This window comes from Brachyhypopomus gauderio, unplaced genomic scaffold (assembly GCF_052324685.1).
Source record: "Brachyhypopomus gauderio isolate BG-103 unplaced genomic scaffold, BGAUD_0.2 sc551, whole genome shotgun sequence".
NCBI lineage: Eukaryota > Metazoa > Chordata > Actinopteri > Gymnotiformes > Hypopomidae > Brachyhypopomus > Brachyhypopomus gauderio.
In genome coordinates, this window is record NW_027507372.1 from 23,331 (window position 1) to 44,556 (window position 21,226).

Sequence of the window (21,226 nt, forward strand, 5' to 3'; positions counted from 1 at the left end):
TACTACCACATATCGTTACGGAGAACACTGCAAATAACGCGTATTAACGCCTCCACCGCGCGCTACAGTCACTCGTGAAAGTTTAATCCAGTCTTGATTAAGTTTAATCAGTCTTAATGGTCCGATGAAGGTCATTTAAAAACCAGGACATTTCCTCACTTTTTAAAAATAACCCGGGACAGGAGGTGAAACACAGTTTGGTCACCATAGCGCCACCGTTTGGTGCGAGTTTAACCTCGTTGAGTTTAATCAGGGGCGCTGACCTCCTGGACTCGTTACACACACCAACGTAGTCAAATTAAAAGCCAGAATTCCTTGTTTCTAAAAAATAGGCACTGATTTTGAAATTGGACCATGGGTCAAAGAAGGCAAATAATCCAGCGTTTCTCAACCCATTAATCGGAACCAAGAAGACGATCCACGTTCTTCCTGTCATGAAGGTCCCAGGTGGATCTAGCAGGTCTTCTGGTCTCACCTGGATGGAGAACAAACTGTAATGGGTGAAACGCGTGTAAAACCACCGTTACAAAACCCATGTGGACTGGGTTAAGATCACTACACGAACCACCATGATCTGGACGGGTTTGGGGGTTTCGTCGTGAATAACTCAGAGTTAATATTGTGAGGTGGGAGTTTCCAGGTCCAGTGACCAAACCTCCATGTCCTCTCGGAGAAGACGGAAGTTAGAAGGAGAAGCTGACTGGTAAGTTGTAGCGATATATAGTTGTTTAAAAATAATTTCGAGAGAAACATGTACAAATGTGACTGTGAAGCTGTTATGAAGACACCTACGTTTAGTTTAGTCATGAGGACACCGCAATTTTCTCCTCGAACTCAACATGTAACACGTTGACTGTGTCTCTGGGCCCAGTACGTTTATGGTGGGACCAGTACGTTTATGGTGGGACCAGAATTGATTTATTATCAACTGATGTGTTATTATCGGCCTTGTTCAAACTAATACATGAGTGTAGTTACATATTTGGTGTGAATGTCACTGTATTCGCATAAGAAGCGTCGATGTGATGCGATGCGGTGAATTTTCTAACGAACTGTTAGTAACTATTATATAAACACACACGTAGGTTGATAAACGCGTCTGATTACAAAACATGTACTGGAAGAAGACTAAACTATGTTCATATTTGAACATTTCTCAAGAACGTGAGAAATGGCCACAGTGACCACTGCTGCTCACGGGGTTCGGCTAGTGACCGAGATCATCCCTCTGAACCTGGAGACTACGCGCGCTCCTGCGTCCAGCGGGTGCGAGCACGGCGGGGGCGCGCACAGAGAGACCAAGCCGGACGTGCCGAACCTAAACAGGCTGTTCCTGAAGGGCCAGCCAATCGCACTGGGGGTACGGAGACTGACATAAACGTAACCAATCAGATTCTGCTTACTTTTCAAGACGTATAACGCTGTTGTGGCACTCCGGTTTTAGTTTGGGTTTTGGTTTGGACTCTGTTAGACTGTGCAGGTCTTTATTGGGCTGGTGATGGTAGCCCTGGGAACAGTCAACATAGTCACCGCCACCCTACAAGGAGAAGTTCCTTTGGCACTGGGAATATTGGTGAGCCCCAACACCCTCATCTGTGGTGACGTCCTGCACAGAACACAGATAGATCTCACCAACCAGATTAATGCATCTTTCATTGTTCTGAAATAAGGCTGATTGAAAGAAATACTATACCATAGAGGATTAATTTCTCATATACATCACTGTCATTGATACCTTCTCTCCATCTTTTCTGTATTTATCCTTCACTATGAATGTGCCATTGTCATTGTTTATGTCTTCAATTTTAATATGAAAAAGTATAAAGTTAATGAACACAGGTAGGAAGTAAGACATTTAAATGTACAACAATTTCCTTATTTTCCTTTTTTTTCTCTAGTGTGTCATTTGTGGATCTGTAACTTTGGCTACATACAAGGGAACCTGTGTTCGACGAGTAAGTGATAAATCTTGATATGACGTGTCTTTAAAAATGTTTATTTTGCCGAGTGCAGGTGTCACAGCAGCCAAAATGTGGTAGTCCTGGATTTTTTAGCCCCTTGATTGATACTTTAATTGATTAAATTATTGTTGTTGATTGACTGTGTGACTCCTGGATAAAGAGAGCAGGACGCCTGTAGGATCTAGACCAGGGGTAATCAATTAAATCTTTCCGCGGTCCATTTTTGGCAGATAGCTCAGACCTTAGGTCCGGGTCCGCGGTGGCGAACGAAAGTTGTTGAGCGGGGGGGGTGGTGAACGAAAGTTGTTGGGGGGGGGGGCGAACGTAACACTCAAATGGGTGGTGAACGTAACACTCGTCTGAAAATAAATTCTCCGGTTTAAAATATAGTCTCCCGTTAAAATTTTTTTGGCATTTGGGTCCGTATCCAGTTAATCAGGAATGTGATTGGGTCCGGACAGGACGGCGTTCGGGTCCGGATCCGGATACCTGATCTAGACCCTGTTGATCTAGACCCTGTTGATCTAGACCCTGTTGACTGGGATTCAGATCATTTTGCATTGTGTGTCTTGTCAGATCAAAAGCACTCTGGTCCTGAACCTCATCGGGGCTCTGCTTGCTCTGGCGGCCATCTTGTATTTCTGCGTCAAACTTGCCATAAAACCAGACCCAAGTGGATGTGCAGGGAATTACAAAGACAATGTGTGGGACTGTAAAATAATGACACAAAGGTTCAATGTGAGTATGATGATGACACTGTCCTCTGCTCTCTTGTCAAGAGCCAAGAGTTTTAACTATTGAAGAAAAACAATCTTCTATATCAAGCTTTGTACCTCCAACTTGATTTGTCTGTCATTTTAGATTTACTGACTTCCACTCATTTGTGTAGTGCTGTTCAGTTTCCTGTACCAGTGCTCAGATGTTGTGTTGACAGACTCCAGCCTGACTTTTATATAATAGCATTCCTCTTGTGTTATGTAGCTGGGATGTCATCTACCTTTCTTGTTTGTGTTCTTTAGGACTTAATGAATGGATTAAAGTCTGTGCTGCTGATACTGTCTGTGCTGATGGGGTGTGTGTGTACCACACTTGTTGTTTCCAGCAAGGCCAGCCTGTCAGGACACTCTAACTGAATGGTGAGATGAACACAAGACCAGTCTGTTACTCCAGCTCGTTCAGAACTGATTTAATGTGGGATCTCCACACTTCACACATAATTAGTGGTGCTTCTCTGAATTTTCTGGGGTTTCTACTGAGTTGAAAACTGTTTTAATTGCAAACTGGCAGGCGAAACAAATCTGAACCCACACAGTCACACACAAATCTGAACCCACACAGTCACACACAAATCTGAACCCACACAGTCACACACAAATCTGAACCCACACAGTCACACACAAATTGAATCATTTCACTTGGGTTTGTTTGTGCTGATGATTAATAAACACAAGCAGTAACGTTTCCTTGTTAACTACCATTTCCTGTGTTCTAGGAACCCTCCCTGACATTACTGACAGCTGCCGCGTTTTGAGGAGGGTTGGTATAAACGTTGGACAGTAAAAATGGTCCACATAGCATATAACCATACATAATACCGCACTTACACAGCAGATCCACATAGCATATAACCATACATAATACCGCACTTACACCGCAGATCCACATAGCATATAACCATACATAATACCACACTTACACCGCAGATCCACATAGCATATAACCATACATAATACCGCACTTACACCGCAGATCCACATAGCATATAACCATACATAATACCACACTTACACCGCAGATCCACATAGCATATAACCATACATAATACCACACTTACACCGCAGATCCACATAGCATATAACCATACATAATACCGCACTTACACCGCAGATCCACATAGCATATAACCATACATAATACCGCACTTACACCGCAGATCCACATAGCATATAACCATACATAATACCGCACTTACACCGCAGATCCACATAGCATATAACCATACATAATACCGCACTTACACCGCAGATCCACATAGCATATAACCATACATAATACCGCACTTACACCGCAGATCCACATAGCATATAACCATACATAATACCGCACTTACACCGCAGATCCACATAGCATATAACCATACATAATACCGCACTTACACCGCAGATCCACATAGCATATAACCATACATAATACCGCACTTACACCGCAGATCCACATAGCATATAACCATACATAATACCGCACTTACACCGCAGATAGCACTTGTGCTTGTCCTTTATATTGTATCTTTATCTGTCTATGGTTATTTGTGCTTCTAGATATGAGTTTTAATTCCTGTTGTTGCTGTTACGTTTGAGTCTGTTTATATGGAGCACTAGGTACTGGCATTGATTCCTATAGTTCAGTAGTAATCTGGCTCAAGAGGATCTTGAACTCTGACCCATCTGTGCTAATATCTAGGATGAATTCTGTGAACAGATGCAAAGCACATTGGAAGTCGTTCTGGATAAGGGCGTCTGCTAAAAGACCTACATGTAAATACTGAACTACACACGTTAAACTTTTCATTTTGGTGACACGTTAGATTTGTTGCCTAATTCACCCCAAGCAAACGCATAATCCGCACCACTATAATGGCAACTGACATAAAAAGGTATAATGGCACTTTTAATTGCATTAATTGCATACGTGTTGGGCATTAGAAGGATAAACAGCATAAGGATGAATTGATTCATTTTGGGAAGAGTCCTGTGTTTCCTTCACATGTGAAGATGTTTTTTGTTTTTACACCTTGTAGTGATTGGTAATTACGTTTTTATTGCTTACATATTCTTGCAAATAAACATTGAAGTTCATGAAGAGCTAACTTGTATAAGACTCCTTTAATTGTCATTAGCCATTGATCAAATTATATGAATCTGTTATTATGCCCCAGTTACTCAGCACTGTATTAATGAAGGAAGGTGGTGATACTCCATTATATTACGAGCTAAGAAACGGCGTGTATCAAGTTAACATAATTCAATCGATGGGTAATACGTTGTTTAATGCATCATCGTTCAGATAGTGAAGATCCTTTTCTAATTAATGCTGGCTCTTTATTATTGATTTGGTGCATCGTATAGACAGACTGCAGGACGAGTGACCCGCCAGGTGTGTGTGTGTGTGTGTGTGTGTGTGTGTGTGTGTGTGTGTGTGTGTGTGTGTGTGTGTGTGTGTGTGTGTGTGTGTGTGTGTGTACCTTCTGCTTCTGACCGCGTAATATTCCTTTAAAAATGGCGCGTCTGGTTGTTTTTCCACCTCACTGTAGACAGGAGCTCATTTAGAGATCACAACAGGCTCTTGGTGCTTAGACCAACACAACTGTGTTTGTGCGCATAAACTACGACAGACTCGACGTGCTAAACCTCACTGTCAGTATCAAAGTGGCTCCAGTGTCCTGTGCGCACCTCCTACAGCAAGACGAGCAGGTCCGCCAGTGGATGCTTTAGGTCTAGTCTCAGTGTAGCCGTCCGTCCTGTGCTTACACACCTAAATGTAACTGCATTTTGGTGTAATCTGATGCTCCAGGTCGGACTGCACAGAGAATATAATCCAGGTTAAAGATTATCTTTACGGTAGGGACTGCAGATCTCCAGACTAACCTGCGCTAGACTACGATTACGAGCGCCACATCATTCATAACCGGGTTAAAAATACACCACACCAGAGCACGACCATCACATCCATTTCTGCACGAGTGTGTCGTCTGGAATAAAAGACAGAGCTAACTAAGTTCTCCGGGAGCCTGCCCGCCTCGTTTCGTGTGGGAATAACCTCGCATGATTACATCAACTCTGCCGCAACGTCCGGCTGGCTGCGGAGACCCTCCTCGATTTCTGAAGACCTGCTCCACATAACTCCAGTCAGCCACAAGGTAGGTCATCGCAGTGCTTATTAAGTATATTTTTTAACTGTTGGCTTTCCATAAAATTCCAGAAAATCTATCAATTTTAAGGGCAAAGAGTATAGGACTACACGGTGCCACATATGTCATTCAAGAACGCATGTCATGCGTTTCACCTCGAAATGTGATCATTATTTTTGCTAAGTTATTTGTCGTATCATCTCTGTGTTTTTTTTTACACAGTCCCGCCTCGACTAAGCAGGATGTCGCTGTATGCCTCTCAAATTAAAGCGTTTAAGAGTGCGGAACCCAAAACCCTTGGGGTGAGTTTCTTTATGCTTTCAGCTATGATCCTGATTGAAGAGACTACATCACAGACTACAGCAAAGATATTGATAACTACACTGTTTTCCTGCAGTATGCTACGTGACCTAATGCAAATATTATGAAAAACTGAGATTTTAATTGCGTTTGATCGTGTGTATTCTTTCTGTTAGTATTATTGTTAGACACCAACACCTTAACTTTCATCAGAATTATTCTGTATGAAATGCTTTTTCATAGAATTACAACTAGCCGTCCAAGGAAACGCCCTAAATCCAAAAACATTCTCTCTCTCTCTCTCTCTCTCTCTCTCTCTCTCTCTCTCTCTCTCTCTCTCTCTCTCTCTCTCTCCCTTTCTGACATGCACACATAAACAAACAGAACCGGAGCACACACATTTGGAGTCACGTCCTCAGCACGTCTTCTGCATGTCTGCAGTACATTTAGAAAGAGTGCAACAAACAAAAGCTTCAAATTACACTAATTTTTACTGACTAAAAATAGTTCACGTAGAATGTATTCCATCACTGTTCTGGATTAAATTTATTTTTAATATAATTGCTAATGACATAATTTGCCATACGTTTAGGACACGGCCAAGAATTTTCATAGATTACACTTAGAAGATGTTAGTTTAGAAATAGACTAGTTTGCATTTTTCTGGAAAAAGAACAAAATATACTCTTTATCTCAATGTTTTGAGGGCAAATAATTGGTTCAAATGATTGTTTGGTGGGATGAAAGTTCCTGGTTGTGGTTTTAACAGTTGCTTTTACATCACCCTAATTCATTTATGGAGTAGTAACATATTGAGACACGTTCAGTGGTTCTGCGTGTTCAGTGGTTCTGAGTGTTCAGTGGTTCTGAGTGTTCAGTGGTTCTGAGTTTGCTCTAGTCACTGTTTAAACAGATCTACTCTCTTCTCTGTTCCTCCAGGCAGTGGAGATCATTATTGGTGCACTGACGGTCATTCTGAGCACGATTGTGTATAAGCTGCACTATCATATTCAGCGGGAGATTATAATCCTAATTCTAAACGGTGCTCAGGTAAACACACATCATAGTGAACTTGAGCTAGTGACTTGATTCAGTCAGCCTAACACTTTTCAACAAATTAGTACCTGGTATTAGTTTTAGTATATGCGATAATATACTGAGGTAAATTTAATACATGTATTAAATTAATTGAATTTCATAATCAAGCATATCTTCAGTGAAAGTAGAAGATACAAACTCTTCATTGGATTGAATTTTGGTTAATCTTCTGTATTGGACACATCTTTTGCAACACATTTTGTGGGGATGTCTGGAGTTTGGCTATGGCTATATGAGTTATGTTAACAATCGCAATAATTTGATCTATTTAAGTGATATACGATGTTTTATGTTACTGTTTCCTATAGCTCATTATTACTGGAATAGTCCTGGTACATGCCGGCCGGAGACCTTCTAAATGTCTGGTATGATGTTCAGTTTTCACTAGCAAAAGTATCATAACAATAAACATTCATGCACAGTGACTCTAATGCATAAGGTCTGGGATTTTAACATCTAAATTTTAGTATATTTTACTAAATATAGTATTTTTTATAGTATTATTTTAATTGATAAATTCTGGGAAAGCACTTTGTGGAATACCCAGTGCTGAAATCCTGCAACTCCAGCACCGTGGACAGCTCCTTGTCTTTAGGCTAGTCTTACCCCTCCAAAAGGGCAAACAGACAGATAAGTATTGTCAAAAAGCAATTTAGTTGAGTGTGCCAAGCAGGTTTTATTTCATTCCTCATAATTGTCAATACTTTTCCTGAAATGCCATTTCAACATGATGCACAGCCAAGATCGATGTTCCATGCTTAAATGGAAGGTTTCCTGAGCTCGTACAGCTGCCATGCCAGGGGCTTGATGTGTTTATGGGGAAAACAGCTAACCATGCACCTGCAAGGATGATGTATTGTCTTGAACTGTCTCTTTGAATGTGTCTAGGTTACACCATGGAGTCAGAGCCACACACAGTACATAGCAAAACACTGAATATGTAATAACTGCAGGGTGTACTATAATAACTGCAGGGTGTACTATAATAACTGCAGGGTGTACTATAATAACTGCAGGGTGTACTATAATAACTGCAGGGTGTACTATACTTTCTGTGTGTAACTTTGACACCACATAAAAATCTTTGAGCAGTGACTTCAAGATTTTCTCTTTTATTGTTCATTTTTTATGTTGACTTTTTTCCAGGTGGGTACAAACATTGTTCTGCAGTTGCTGACTGCTGCATTTGACATTGTGGGATTCGGTCTCATAGCTAGACACGTGCCGTTCCGAGGGGAGTCGTACTATTACAGAGACAGTGAGGTAAACACCACACACATCTGATCAGAGCTTTCCTATCATTTACTAAGCCAGTTCCTCATAGACAGATTGAGCAAAACAGACAGAATCTTCACAGTATTCTTGCACATTTTGCGGAGGGATGTAGAAACTCATAATACTGAGTTATTTGATGCTCAGACTGGAAAATGTTATACTTCAGCAAAATTCCGCTGTTCGCTCACGTAGCCCAATACCTGAAAGTATAGAATTTCCATTTTGTCTGTGATAGTGCAGAGTTATTCTTACAGTTTTTTTTTTAATTCTCCATAGTGTTTTTTAAATCATACTTTGTACTAGAAAGTGTTGTAAATTGTATGTCCGTCTATGGTTATTTGTGCTTCTTGGCAAACGTCTAACTTGCAAAACACTAGGTAATGACATTGACTCCTGTAGTTTAGTAGTTGTCTGACTCAATGGTATCTTGAATTCTGGCCTATACATACTATTACTAGGATGAATTCTATGATCAGATGCAAAGCACTTTGTAAGTCGCTCTGGATAAGAGCATCTGCTAAATGCCGTAAATGTTAATGTAAATGTAAGTGTAAGTGTAAACTGTAATGCAGAAAACAAATCTTAATTGGATTAACCAAATTCCCAATCAAATAAGAGGATAAGCTGTGTACTGAGGTGTGTGTCACCTGTGAGGCAGGTGTGATCCCAGGCTCTGTCCTGCTTGTTTCAGTGGTGTTGTGACCCTCTCCATTCAGTTTGGAACTGCTGTGGAGAAGGAGATAAGGATGGTCAGAAGGAGGTGAGTTCTTCAGTTCTGCTCCGTGCTTTGCTGACCAACGAGACCGTTACACACACGTCTGGCACGATCACCAAAAAGCTGCTGAGACACTTTAAAGAAAACGTCCACTGCAATTATTTTTGGTCTCTTAATTTGATTGGTGTTAAGAAATTGAGGCAGGACAGGAAGTAGAGGTTTCTCCTAAACACCATGAAATCCTCTTGCTGAGATTTCAATATGAAAATTAGATTTTTATTATTATTTTTTTTATGAAGTATAACATTTCCCAATTTTCTCTCTGAGCATCTGATACACTGTTCCATTTAATATGATTTATTTATTTATTTAGGAATAAAACATATTTAACGAATCATAATTTTAAATATATATTGCACCAGTCTGTATGGTGCCCAATTACCCTGTCTTCATGTTTGGTTTGAATTCTTTGTCTGCAGTTCTTGGTGAATGGGATTCTGGGAACACTGATTGGCTCTTTGGTGCTGGCGTGCATTATTGGTTTGGTTGTGGCTCTTTTAGGAGTGTACGCCTTGTCTGTTAGTGCCATTAAGGTAAGCAGAATTACACATTACTGCTGTGATGTTACAGTTTACATGTCAAGGCTGTTCTGTATCCAGGAGCTGGGTGAATATTTAAGAAAATATGTACTGGGATTTTGTAATCAAGACATTTGAGACAGGGAAATTGACACTGCGCAGTGGTTTAGACGCTTTTTGCAGAAACTGTCTGACTGTGGTGAAATGGTAACATAAAAGGACCTGGTTTGTTTTAGAACTGTTTGGTGCTTTGCATGTTTGACCTTTGCACTCACTGTGTGTTCTCCAGGAGTTGACACCTATTCCAAACGCCACAGCAAACCCACAGTATGGCTCTGGAGGGCAGGCCAGGGCAGCGATGCGTGCTGGGAACTGAAAAATCTAATTACATTCATGGGATAAAATAAGACAATTTTAGCACAGTTTCATACCAATTAAATGAGAGGACTGTTTCATCCACAAACCATTCACAGGTAAAAAAAAAAAACAAAAAAACAAAAAAAACATTTTGTGAAAATCGAAATAATTTCTATGTAGTTAAAATAGCTAGCTGTCTGTCCTCACGTCAAGCTCTGCAATATGTAGAATTTCGGCATAGCTAAATAGTTATTAGGACCTCATTCATTTTGAACTAATAGACAGTAGCTTCTTTGCATGAAAATGTAGAATCAACAAGTAATAGAATACATGTGGTATGTTTATTTGGAACTGTAGAGCAAATCTTTTTTGGAATGCTAACCATATTGAAAAGAAGCAGATTACTCTAAGAACAAATGTTTGTGCTGAAATACAACTGCTGTAGTAACACAACAGAACTATGAGTGAGCAGGTGCACATTTCACCAATGAAAGCCTGAGCTTTAGAGCTGACATCATTTGCATGAAACATCAGTCAGGTCACAAATGTAATAACATTGGATAATACTGAACAGCATTTATCAAGCTTTCTCTCCAAAAGAGGAACAGAGCTCATGGAATCAGACTGAACATCACACAGAGAAGACATAGTAAACAAAACTGCATAGGCCTTGTCAGTTTGCATACTTGTCGTATCTATTTACTCGCTGTTTGATATGATATCATGATGTCTGGATTTTTTTATACTCTTCACAAATCTCTCAAATGTGTTTCAAATATAGAAATAACGTCACAAATGAATCAGTGGCACTCTGTTTATACACTTTTTCTTTTTAGTAGACAGTTTTTGCAGAAGACCGAAAGCTCGATAAAATATTGTCCAGAATAATCCAGAATAAAAGTTCTGCACATGTTTCTTCCCATCAGAAACACATGGCTCTGATTAGACACACGTGTTTCTGATAAGGAGGGACAATGTCAGAACCGTGTAAGTGTTAACACAGATGACTGGCATTGCTTGGCTTTTTTTGTCATCTTGTTTTATCTTTACTGATACTTCAGGAGAGCTATGATGACTGCCAACTTTGTAAGTGCCACCACTTGTGACCAAAATTATGGACACTATAATAACAATAAGTCAGAGGTTGAACCCTCATTCAAGGGCTCAGCTGGTATTGTAAAATCTTCTTGTGGATGCATGTGTTGTCAGTTCACAATACTGTTTGTGTCAGTATGTCATTGCCTTTGTGACAGCATGTGAGATTTACATTGTGCCTGTGTTATATGATCTCTTTATATGTAGTGATGTAAAAATATAGGCTGTTTCATGTGTGTTTGTGAATGATTGATATTTACAATAAATATGATTTACTAGACAAATCAAAATGTTTTGTCTTTAATTTTGGGTGGAAATTTAAAGGGTGAGGAGTCAAGAAACTTCTAAAGACATTCTCAATATTTTGATATTTAAAAGTTAAACTACTCTATATTTACCGTGTCTATATCCATACTCTGCTCGTTTGTTTCTTTGTAACAGTTGCTTAGTTTGAAATACACAAATTTTTATATTTTCATTATAGAGAATTGAGTTTACTACATTTCTGTGCCTTTATTTTGAAAAACATGCGGCCATTTTGTAGGAGCTTGGAACTGCTGTTATGATTTGCGCCTAGTTGACTTTTCTTTCGGTTTGGACACATTTGATATGGTTTCGTCTTCTGTTGAACTAACGTCATGTGTTTATTTCTCTATCTAACCTTAAACCAAGACCTAGTGTGCTCGTTAACGCGCCTAGATAGAGATTACTACATAGGGGTAGCCTGCGTGATTAATAAATAATAAGTTATTTCTAGGAATGATTGATTAGTATTGATTGGTACTAATGGAGAAGGTCCGGAAGGTTCTTGTGCACCTGTCCAAGGGCGACAGCAGCCCGCAGTGTGCCCGCTTCGTCCAGGTGTGTCAGCCGCGGTGCTTTAGTCTCGGGTCAGTTGTCAGTGGTTGAAAGTGCGTTGAAATACGTGCAGCGGTGTAGGTTAACAGTGCTTTTCTTTTTCTTCTAGAGCATTACTGGACACTTCATAGGCAACCTCCATGACCAAACAAGCGTGAAGTGTTTTCTAGAGGATAATCGCTTTGTTTTGTGTGAAGGGACTCGCCAACACGGCGTTCCTCTTAAGGTTAGATTTCAACAAATCCGTATGACAGTGTAACGGAAACCACAAACCAAAATTGCATTTACTTATATTTCACGTGTCCTGAATCCATTTAAGAGGGTCTACAGGAGGGTCCTTTTGAGGGTTATCAAATATTGCCCTATATGTTAATCGTGTAGCGATTTTCTTTGTAAGTTAAAACTCACTTTCTACCTCTAGAGGGCGCCATTCTGCCCAATCAAATACCTCTCTCACTCAGAAGCGGCCTCCATACCACCAGACACCCTGGGGCGTGGCGTGGATGTGGGTGTGGCTGTCCTACTTCAGTCAGCCAATCAGAGACTGTTGCTGACCAGGCGAGCTCCAACTCTCAGAATTTTCCCTAAAGTGTGGGTCCCGCCTGGTGAGTGTGATTCTGCAGAGACTGCAGAGAACGTTTCCACTGTCCTGAATCAGTAGCTCGGCCGTTCTCACGTTTGACTAAATAGCAGCTTCAGGGAACGTATTCAAATAGAAGTTCTTTATTGCTCAAGATCAGGTTTCACGAGCCATGGGCTACACTGACTGAAATGATGCTCTTGTTATCTGCCTTCTAATTATGCATCCTGACCCTAGATTTGCATGCTAATTCTGAGGGGACTGGTACACACAGAACCGTGAGATGATCTGACTGCACTCCACATCATTACGATGTTGGAGGGGTTTATGATGTGCCGTTTTGTTGGTGGGGTTGGGTTGGAATTTTACTTATTTGATATACGTGAATACGTGAATAAAAAATATGTTTAATATTGTGCACATGGTGCTGTCTGAAGTGTCCCTGCCTCATGTTGGGCAAGAACAGAAAAACGGCACCATAAACTGACATTAGATGCAAAATAATCAAATAACATGTTATTAAAAATTGACTGGTGCAGGCGTTACATAGATCATCATAGGGAACACTCCCATAATGCCCTAGTGCATGTAGTCCTAATCTAGAAGACTAAAGGTCAGTCTTATTTCCTGCAGGTGGACATGTGGAACTGGGGGAGGAGGTACGAGATCTGCCTCCGCCGAAGAAACCTCATAGACCTGTCACTACACACAGAATCAGTGTTACCTCATAGACCTGTCACTACACACAGAATCAGTGTTACCTCATAGACCTGTCACTACACACAGAATCAGTGTTACCTCATAGACCTGTCACTACACACAGAATCAGTGTTACCTCATAGACCTGTCAATACACACAGAATCAGTGTTACCTCATAGACCTGTCACTACACACAGAATCAGTGTTACCTCATAGACCTGTCAATACACACAGAATCAGTGTTACCTCATAGACCTGCCACTACACACAGAATCAGTGTTACCTCATAGACCTGTCACTACACACAGAATCAGTGTTACCTCATAGACCTGTCACTACACACAGAATCAGTGTTACCTCATAGACCTGTCACTACACACAGAATCAGTGTTACCTCATAGACCTGTCACTACACACAGAATCAGTGTTACCTCATAGACCTGTCACTACACACAGAATCGGTGTTACCTCATAGACCTGTCACTACACACAGAATCAGTGTTACCTCATAGACCTGTCATTACACACAGAATCAGTGTTACCTCATAGACCTGTCACTACACACAGAATCAGTGTTACCTCATAGACCTGTCACCACACAGAATCAGTGTTACCTCATAGACCTGCCACTACACACAGAATCAGTATTACCTCATAGACCTGTCATTACACACAGAATCAGTGTTACCTCATAGACCTGTCACTATACACAGAATCAGTGTTACCTCATAGACCTGTCACTACACACAGTTTATCAGGATCAGTGTATTACCTCATAGACCTGTCACTACACACAGTTGATCAGGATCAGTGTTACCTCATAGACCTGACACTACACAGTTTATCAGAATCAGTGTATTACCTCATAGACCTGTCACTACACACAGTTTATCAGAATCATTGTTACCTCATAGACCTGTCACTACACACAGTTTATCAGAATCATTGTTACCTCATAGACCTGTCACTACACACAGTTTATCAGAATCATTGTATTACCTCATAGACCTGTCACTACACACAGTTTATCAGAATCATTGTTACCTCATAGACCTGTCACTACACAGTTTATCAGAATCAGTGTGTTACCTCATAGACCTGTCACTACACAGTTTATCAGGATCAGTGTGTTACCTCATAGACCTGTCACTACACAGTTTATCAGGATCAGTGTGTTACCTCATAGACCTGACACTACACACAGTTTATCATAAACTATTTGTGAAAGTCTGCCTGATCCTTAATAATCAAATGCATGTTTGAACCATCTTTTCATGCTGTGAATGTTACCCATGGACATGTTTCTTATGCCCCCGTTACGTTAGCTGGTGGAGGCGGGCCTGCGGGAGCTGAGGGAGGAGACAGGCCTCTGGCTCCGCCCAACGGACATCTCCTCCTCCCGTGTGCTGGGTCTCTGGGAGGTGGGGCTGCAGTTGCTGACACAATCTGTTCTGGGTCTGCTGTGTCATCACAACTCTTGAAATGAAGCTAAAAGTCCCAGTCATCATTTCCCCTGAGCCGCTGATCCACAGTGTCGTAAAACGCTGTGCTGAAAATGTGGCCCAGGGGTCATTATAGTTGAAATATCCCAATCTGCAGTTGTAGTTTTAGATTCTCTAATCCTTGGTTCTTATTACGTGTTCATAAAGTCAGCATATTGTTTGTCAACATATTGTTTGAATGAACATTTTATGGGAATATTTATGGGAATATTTTCACGGGTACTTGCTAGAAGCACGATGCATATACTACAATTCCTGTTTCAGCGTCTTCGTGCAAACATAAACATTATGTCATAAACATTAGAACCTGTAATAATTAAATTGTTACAAAGTCATTGTGACAAATTCAATTTTGACCAATAATAAATTAATTCCCAAATGTAAACATTTAATTCTCAATATGAAATCTTGAATTTAGCATTTTGTCTAGTACCAATTTAACTTTGATTACAAAGACAAAAATATTTTTGATTTGTGAATTTAATTCACAACATGAAGAAAAGTGGATTAAAGGCTAAAACATCTTTTCTTTTTCTTTGACGATATTAATGCTCAACTTGCTCCCTTGTGTGTGTCAGTCGGTGTATCCGCCCATGTTGTCGCGGGGGCTGCCCCAGAGACACCACATCGTCACCTACATCCTGCTGTCTACACACCTTACACACCTGCAGCTACAGGTAAACCTGGCCTGTGCACACCTGGCCTACAGGTAACGTGGGTTTGCACAAACCTCCTGGCGTGCAGAGCAATCTTAGGTGGAATGTTGTGTTCAGGTGAAATCTTTATTAGGTGTTAACATCTCTTCATGATATGTCCATGGCCCCTTGCTGTGGTAGAGCTGTCTAAGGCCGGACCCTGCGGAGGTGAGTGGGTGTGTGTGGGTGGAGCCCGGCGTGGTGAAGGTCATCGTGTGTGCTGTGGACGGGGAGGAGCAGTCTCTTCATGTCCCCGCAAGTCTGCCTCAAGCTATCAGGTATTTATACTTTCTGCACCTCATTATAATACATTGTGTACAATACAATTACAAGTGAAAATATATGGAGAAATCAATCAATCAATCAAATTTTATTTATATAGCGCTTTTTACAACAGTTGTTGTCACAAAGCAGCTTTACAAGTGCCGAGTCCTAGCCCCCAGTGAGCAAGCCAAAGGCGACAGTGGCAAGGAAAAACTCCCTAGTTTTTTGCATGAGGAAGAAACCTTGAGAGGAACCAAGACTCAGGGGGGGAACCCATCCTCCTCTGGCCGACACCGGTCACCATGACAACAACAATAATATAGACAGAATGTAGACAGAATGTAAAAGATGCAATAATGTCCATTTAGACCGAAAAATATGTAATAATGTCCATCATGGTGTAGGCATCCGGTTAGGCAGGAGGTGGCCGGCCAGGATGGATCGCTTGTCTCTCCTCATCTCATTATTCCTCAAGCAGGCGGGCAGCCATGTGGAGAAATGAAACAGGGAAAATTAGCTCTGTATGAGGACATATACAGGACAGGTAAAATTATAAACATTTCTGGAGTGTGGCAGCAACTCCGGCACTAAGTTAAATTATTACAGCCTAGCTAAAAAAAGGCAGAACCAGAAGGTAACATAGGCTTGGGGGCATTCTGAGACAATGGCATCCGTTCACTGCACTGTCAACAAACTTGAGTGACCACGAGCAGTGACAGGATGACAGCACCAGCACCCCAGTCTACCATAAAACCCTTCGTCTATGAACCCCTGGATCTGTACCTTTATCTAAGGGGGATATTAATTATCAAACGCTAGACTAAATAAGTGGGTTTTCAACCTAGATTTAAAGATTGTGACTGTGTCAGAGTCCCGGACACATTTAGGAAGATTATTCCAAAGCTGGGGGGCCTTATAAGAAAAGGCTCTTCCCCCTGCTGTTACCTTGTTAATTTGTGGAACTAATAACAGACCAGCACCCTGTGATCTTAGTTGACGTGGGGGTTCATAATAGGAAATAAGTTCCTGGAGGTATTCAGGAGCAAGCCCGTGTAGTGCTTTATATGCTAATAATAGAATTTTAAAATCAATACGAAATTTAACTGGGAGCCAATGCAGGGCTGATAGGACTGGTCTAATATGCTGAAATTTTCTAGTTCTGGTCAGAACTCTAGCTGCGGCATTTTGAACTACTTGAAGTTTATTTAGATTCCTAATTGAACATCCTGACAGTAGTGAATTGCAGTAGTCTAGTCTAGAGCTAACAAAGGCGTGCACCAATTTTTCTGCATCATCCTGTGATAATGCATTTCTTAATTTGGCAATGTTGCGGAGATGTAGAAAAGCTATCCTAGTAGTATGATCTATATATTTATCAAATGATAGGTCGGAGTCGAGTATGACGCCTAGGTTTTTGGCTACTGTGCCAGGTGTAATGGGATAGTCTGCAAGATTAAGCATTAAGTTTGGAATTTTCTGTCTTGCGGCCTTAGGGCCCACAAGGAGAACTTCTGTTTTGTCCTCATTTAATTGTAGGAAGTTTAGAGATATCCAGCATTTAATATCTCTTACACAGGCCTCAATTTTTCCTAAACTGAGTTTGTCATCGGGTTTGGCTGATATGTAAAGTTGAGTGTCATCCGCATAGCAGTGAAAATTGACACCATGTTTGTTTATAACTGTGCCCAATGGTAGCATATATAATGTAAATAATAGTGGTCCTAAGATGGAGCCTTGCGGGACCCCATATTTAACCATTGTACATTTGGATGAAATATTATTGAGCTCTACAAACTGATAGCGATTTGTTAAGTAAGACTGAAACCATGAAAGGGCTGTGCCTGAGACTCCAACCCAGCGTTCTAACCTTTCTAGCAAGATCCTATGATCAATTGTGTCGAAAGCTGCACTAAGATCAAGAAGCACTAACAGTGATACATAGCCTTGATCTGATGCAAGGAGGAGATCATTTGTTACTTTAACTAATGCTGTTTCAGTACTGTGATGGGGCCTAAAACCAGATTGGAACTTTTCAAATGTGTTATTCCTATGCAGATATAGGCATAATTGCTGGGCAACAGCTTTTTCTATGATCTTAGATATAAATGATGTGTTTGAAATGGGTCTATAATTAGATAGCACAGTCGGATCAAGATTTGGTTTCTTGATCAGAGGTTTGATAATTGCTAATTTACATGATTTGGGCATGTGACCTATTGTAATGGATGAGTTAACTATAGTTAGAAGAGGTTCAGTTACAGCTGGTAATACCTCTTTTAATAACTTTGAGGGAACTGAGTCTAATGTGCAGGTAGTACAATTTAAGGAAGAAATTATTTTCTCTAATTCTGATTTTGGGAGTGGATGAAAAGCATCAAGTTTTTCTCCCGGTATGTAATTTAAATCAATATCAACCAAGCCAGATGACATACCAGTTGTATTGCTAATAAAGGGTTTTATATTTTGTCTAATATTCTCTATTTTATTATCAAAGAAATCTATAAATACATTACTAGTGAGGTTTATTGGAATCTGAGGTTCTGTGCCTGCTTGATTTTTTGTAAGTTTAGAAATAGTATTAAAAAGAAATCTAGGGTTGTTTTTATTTTTCTGTATCAGTGAGGCTAAGTATGCTGAGCGTGTTTTAGTGAGTGCCCGTTTGTAGTCAATAATGCTATCCTTCCAGGCACAGTGGAATACTTCCAATTTAGTAGATCGCCATTTCCGCTCTAATTTACGTGCTATTTGTTTTAAGTTTCTAGTTTGGTCAGTGTACCACGGGGCGAGCTTTTTGGATCTAGCTTTTTTATATTTTAGTGGAGCTACTATATCTAGAGTTGATCTGCAGGTATTCTCTAAGTAGTCGGTTAGACTATCTAACTCTCCTGGATCGGATGGCGAGTGGGCTAAAGCAGTTAAGTCAGGGAGGGTTTCAATAAACCGTGTTGCTGTTGATGAATTTATTGAGCGCTTTATACACTGCCGAGGAGACGGGCGGGTATTTATGTTAAGGTGAAAATCGAATTTTACTAAATAATGATCGGAGATTGCTACGGTTTGCGGGAGTATGTTTATATTATCTACGTCGATACCCAGCGTTAATATTAGATCTAGGGTATGATTTCGATAATGTGTAGGTCCTACTACGTTTTGTTTAATGCCGACAGAGTTCAATATAGAAGTAAAAGCCCTTGTCAGTGGATCCTCCGCATTATCAAAGTGTATGTTAAAGTCTCCTACCATTATTATTTTGTCACTACATACTGCTAAATTTGCTGCAAAATCGGTGAAATCGTTTAAGAAATCTGAGTAAGGCCCTGGTGGTCTGTATACATTAGTTAGGGAGAATGTACTTTTATTTTCAGATGGACTAATAACATTAATAGACTGCATCTCAAATGAGTTTGAGATATCTAAGTATTTCTGATGAATTTCTAAACAATCACGATAGATTATACATATTCCACCTCCTCTGCCTGACAGTCTAGGTCTATGTATATAACTATATCCCACAGGAGTGGCTTCGTTTAGAGTTAAATAATCACCAGATTGAACCCACGTTTCAGTTAGACAAAGAATATCAATTTTCTGGTCTGTTATAAGTTCATTTACAAAAACTGCTTTTGAGTTGAGCGATCGAATATTGATTAATCCAATTTTCAGATCGGTCATATAGGTTGTAATAATTTGATGTGAAGTCTGTATATTAGTTAAAAACTTCGGGCGGACTATTTTCTTATGATTTAGTTTAACCCGGGGCACAGACACAGTCTCAATCCTAAGGGAACTTGGTGACGCCTCTAAGCAGCTAGCAGACAGGTTTAACCCATTAGTCTGCGGCCTGGTCGCGACCCTGGACAGTCAGCAGCTCCTAGTGCTACACTGCCGACTAGCTAACAGGCTATGGGCTATGCTGCAAGATAACAGGGCAGCGCCATCCCGGGTGGGGTGGACACCGTCCCTGCCTAAAAGACCAGGCTTGCCCTCGAACTCTTCCCAATTATTAATAAAGCCCACTTGATTTTCTGAACACCACTTGGACATCCAGCGGTTTAGCGACGTGAGCCTGCTGTACTGCTCATCACCGCGCCGCATTGGGATGGGGCCAGAGCAGATTACGGCAATATGGAGAAATCAAATAAATAATAAAATTGTGAGAACTACAAAATATACAAATCCCAGAAATATCTCCATAAACGCTGCCCTGCTGCTCGGCTCTGTCCTGTGTGTGTGTCTCATGTCCTCTGTCCCACTCTTCGGTAGCGTGACTGACGTGTCTCCTGAGGGGGAGCTGAGCGAGTCCGTCCTGCCGGTGTCTGTGCTGTGTAACCGAGCCCCGGCCCAGGGAGAGGACGTTGAGCGTGTCAGCACGGGAACCAAATATGCCTTAGAACTCTGGCTGCAGACGCTGGAGGCCCACGCTGAGCAGGGCTAGTTGCAGAAGGCTGTCTGCCTCTTGACTCTGTGGGAGCAGTACACTAGTACCTTTAGCACAACAGCTCCACCTGCTGGCGGGAATCATTTAAGCTGTTTCTGGTTGTAATCCTCCATCTTTGCACAACAAGAATCTTGACTATTGTAACGCATGTTTTAAAGTCTCATACAGGAACAGCTGGTGTACTTTGTGGTGCATGGTTTCTTGAATAAGGCACTTGTTTATAAAGTACTTATTTAATAATTTAATGTAATTACTTAAAATGAATTTTTAGTTTGCCACAAGGAGGCAGTAAAGAGTTACCTCCAGCAGAGACTGGCCAGCAGGTGCTTGAAAAGAATTTTGTTCTTTGCACACACAGGACTTGAGGGTGACCATATTATTAAAGAACATTAGACAGTTGTTTAAGTCACATCCTCTTGTTAGTATATTCTGTTTAATTACAAATTCTTCATCTTTTTATGGTTTTTATACTAATCTAGCCTTATGCATAATTTGTTTTGAAACAAAAAGCTCAACAGCTAGCGCAAGCACAGGGGTGTGTGAAGGGTGAGAAGACGTCTGCTGTGTGACCATGACCCACAGACCTTGGTGACTACTGATTCTGAAGGCAAATGTTATTGTGGTTCTGTTACGTGTGTGTGTGTGTGTTCATCTGTTTAATGGTCAGATCTGTCTCTGTGTTTGTGTGCTTGCACAGAACAAAATGAATAATTCTTTTATAAGTGCTGCCACCACCCCTGTGCTATGTGAGTCATAGATTGCTAACCTATTGTGTTCACAAACCCATGAAACTGGAACCACGATCAGTCCCAGTAGCGGTTGTGGGTTCTCTGCTGGCTGTACAGAAGCCCAGAGCCCAGCAGCTCGTGTGAGGACACACGCACATGTTCACAAGGGTGTGTT

The 21,226-nt window shown here is 40.8% G+C and overlaps 3 protein-coding genes across 4 annotated transcripts; all 3 read left to right on the forward strand.

Moving 5' to 3' along the window:
- Positions 1–550: 550 nt before the first annotated feature.
- On the forward strand, positions 551–4,820 carry LOC143506854 (uncharacterized). Its single transcript, XM_076996461.1, has 7 exons — positions 551–703; positions 1,162–1,360; positions 1,472–1,573; positions 1,899–1,955; positions 2,538–2,699; positions 2,981–3,097; positions 3,454–4,820. Exons 2-6 carry the CDS (start codon positions 1,172–1,174, stop codon positions 3,092–3,094), a joined length of 624 nt encoding a protein of 207 aa, XP_076852576.1. The 5' UTR covers positions 551–703; positions 1,162–1,171; the 3' UTR covers positions 3,095–3,097; positions 3,454–4,820.
- Positions 4,821–5,193: 373 nt separating this feature from the next.
- LOC143506851 (uncharacterized) lies at positions 5,194–10,379 on the forward strand. 2 transcript variants are annotated; one of them, XM_076996458.1, is made up of 8 exons: positions 5,194–5,877; positions 6,091–6,170; positions 7,108–7,218; positions 7,575–7,631; positions 8,413–8,529; positions 9,233–9,301; positions 9,736–9,849; positions 10,124–10,379. In XM_076996458.1, the coding sequence occupies exons 2-8, from the start codon at positions 6,111–6,113 to the stop codon at positions 10,208–10,210; spliced, it is 615 nt and encodes a 204-aa protein (XP_076852573.1). In that variant the 5' UTR covers positions 5,194–5,877; positions 6,091–6,110; the 3' UTR covers positions 10,211–10,379. The 2 variants fall into 2 exon arrangements, with proteins under 2 accessions (XP_076852573.1, XP_076852574.1); XM_076996459.1 differs by lacking the exon at positions 9,233–9,301.
- Positions 10,380–11,835: 1,456 nt separating this feature from the next.
- LOC143506849 (m7GpppN-mRNA hydrolase NUDT17-like) lies at positions 11,836–20,529 on the forward strand. The gene is made up of 8 exons (XM_076996456.1): positions 11,836–12,147; positions 12,254–12,370; positions 12,566–12,749; positions 13,358–13,383; positions 14,750–14,845; positions 15,505–15,603; positions 15,763–15,899; positions 20,149–20,529. Exons 1-8 carry the CDS (start codon positions 12,073–12,075, stop codon positions 20,318–20,320), a joined length of 906 nt encoding a protein of 301 aa, XP_076852571.1. The 5' UTR covers positions 11,836–12,072; the 3' UTR covers positions 20,321–20,529.
- Positions 20,530–21,226: the final 697 nt, after the last annotated feature.

Bases quoted from the DNA above. Each gene is read 5' to 3' on its own strand.
- LOC143506854 (XM_076996461.1), top strand. From the start codon at position 1,172: ATGGCCACAGTGACCACTGCTGCTCACGGGGTTCGGCTAGTGACCGAG. The intron at 1,361-1,471 runs GTACGGAGACTG...GGACTCTGTTAG, and splicing joins GCCAGCCAATCGCACTGGGG to ACTGTGCAGGTCTTTATTGG. The intron at 2,700-2,980 runs GTGAGTATGATG...TGTGTTCTTTAG, and splicing joins TAATGACACAAAGGTTCAAT to GACTTAATGAATGGATTAAA.
- LOC143506849 (XM_076996456.1), top strand. From the start codon at position 12,073: ATGGAGAAGGTCCGGAAGGTTCTTGTGCACCTGTCCAAGGGCGACAGC. The intron at 12,371-12,565 runs GTTAGATTTCAA...TTCTACCTCTAG, and splicing joins AACACGGCGTTCCTCTTAAG to AGGGCGCCATTCTGCCCAAT. The intron at 12,750-13,357 runs GTGAGTGTGATT...TATTTCCTGCAG, and splicing joins TAAAGTGTGGGTCCCGCCTG to GTGGACATGTGGAACTGGGG.
- LOC143506851 (XM_076996458.1), top strand. From the start codon at position 6,111: ATGTCGCTGTATGCCTCTCAAATTAAAGCGTTTAAGAGTGCGGAACCC. The intron at 8,530-9,232 runs GTAAACACCACA...TGCTTGTTTCAG, and splicing joins ACTATTACAGAGACAGTGAG to TGGTGTTGTGACCCTCTCCA. The intron at 9,302-9,735 runs GTGAGTTCTTCA...CTTTGTCTGCAG, and splicing joins ATAAGGATGGTCAGAAGGAG to TTCTTGGTGAATGGGATTCT.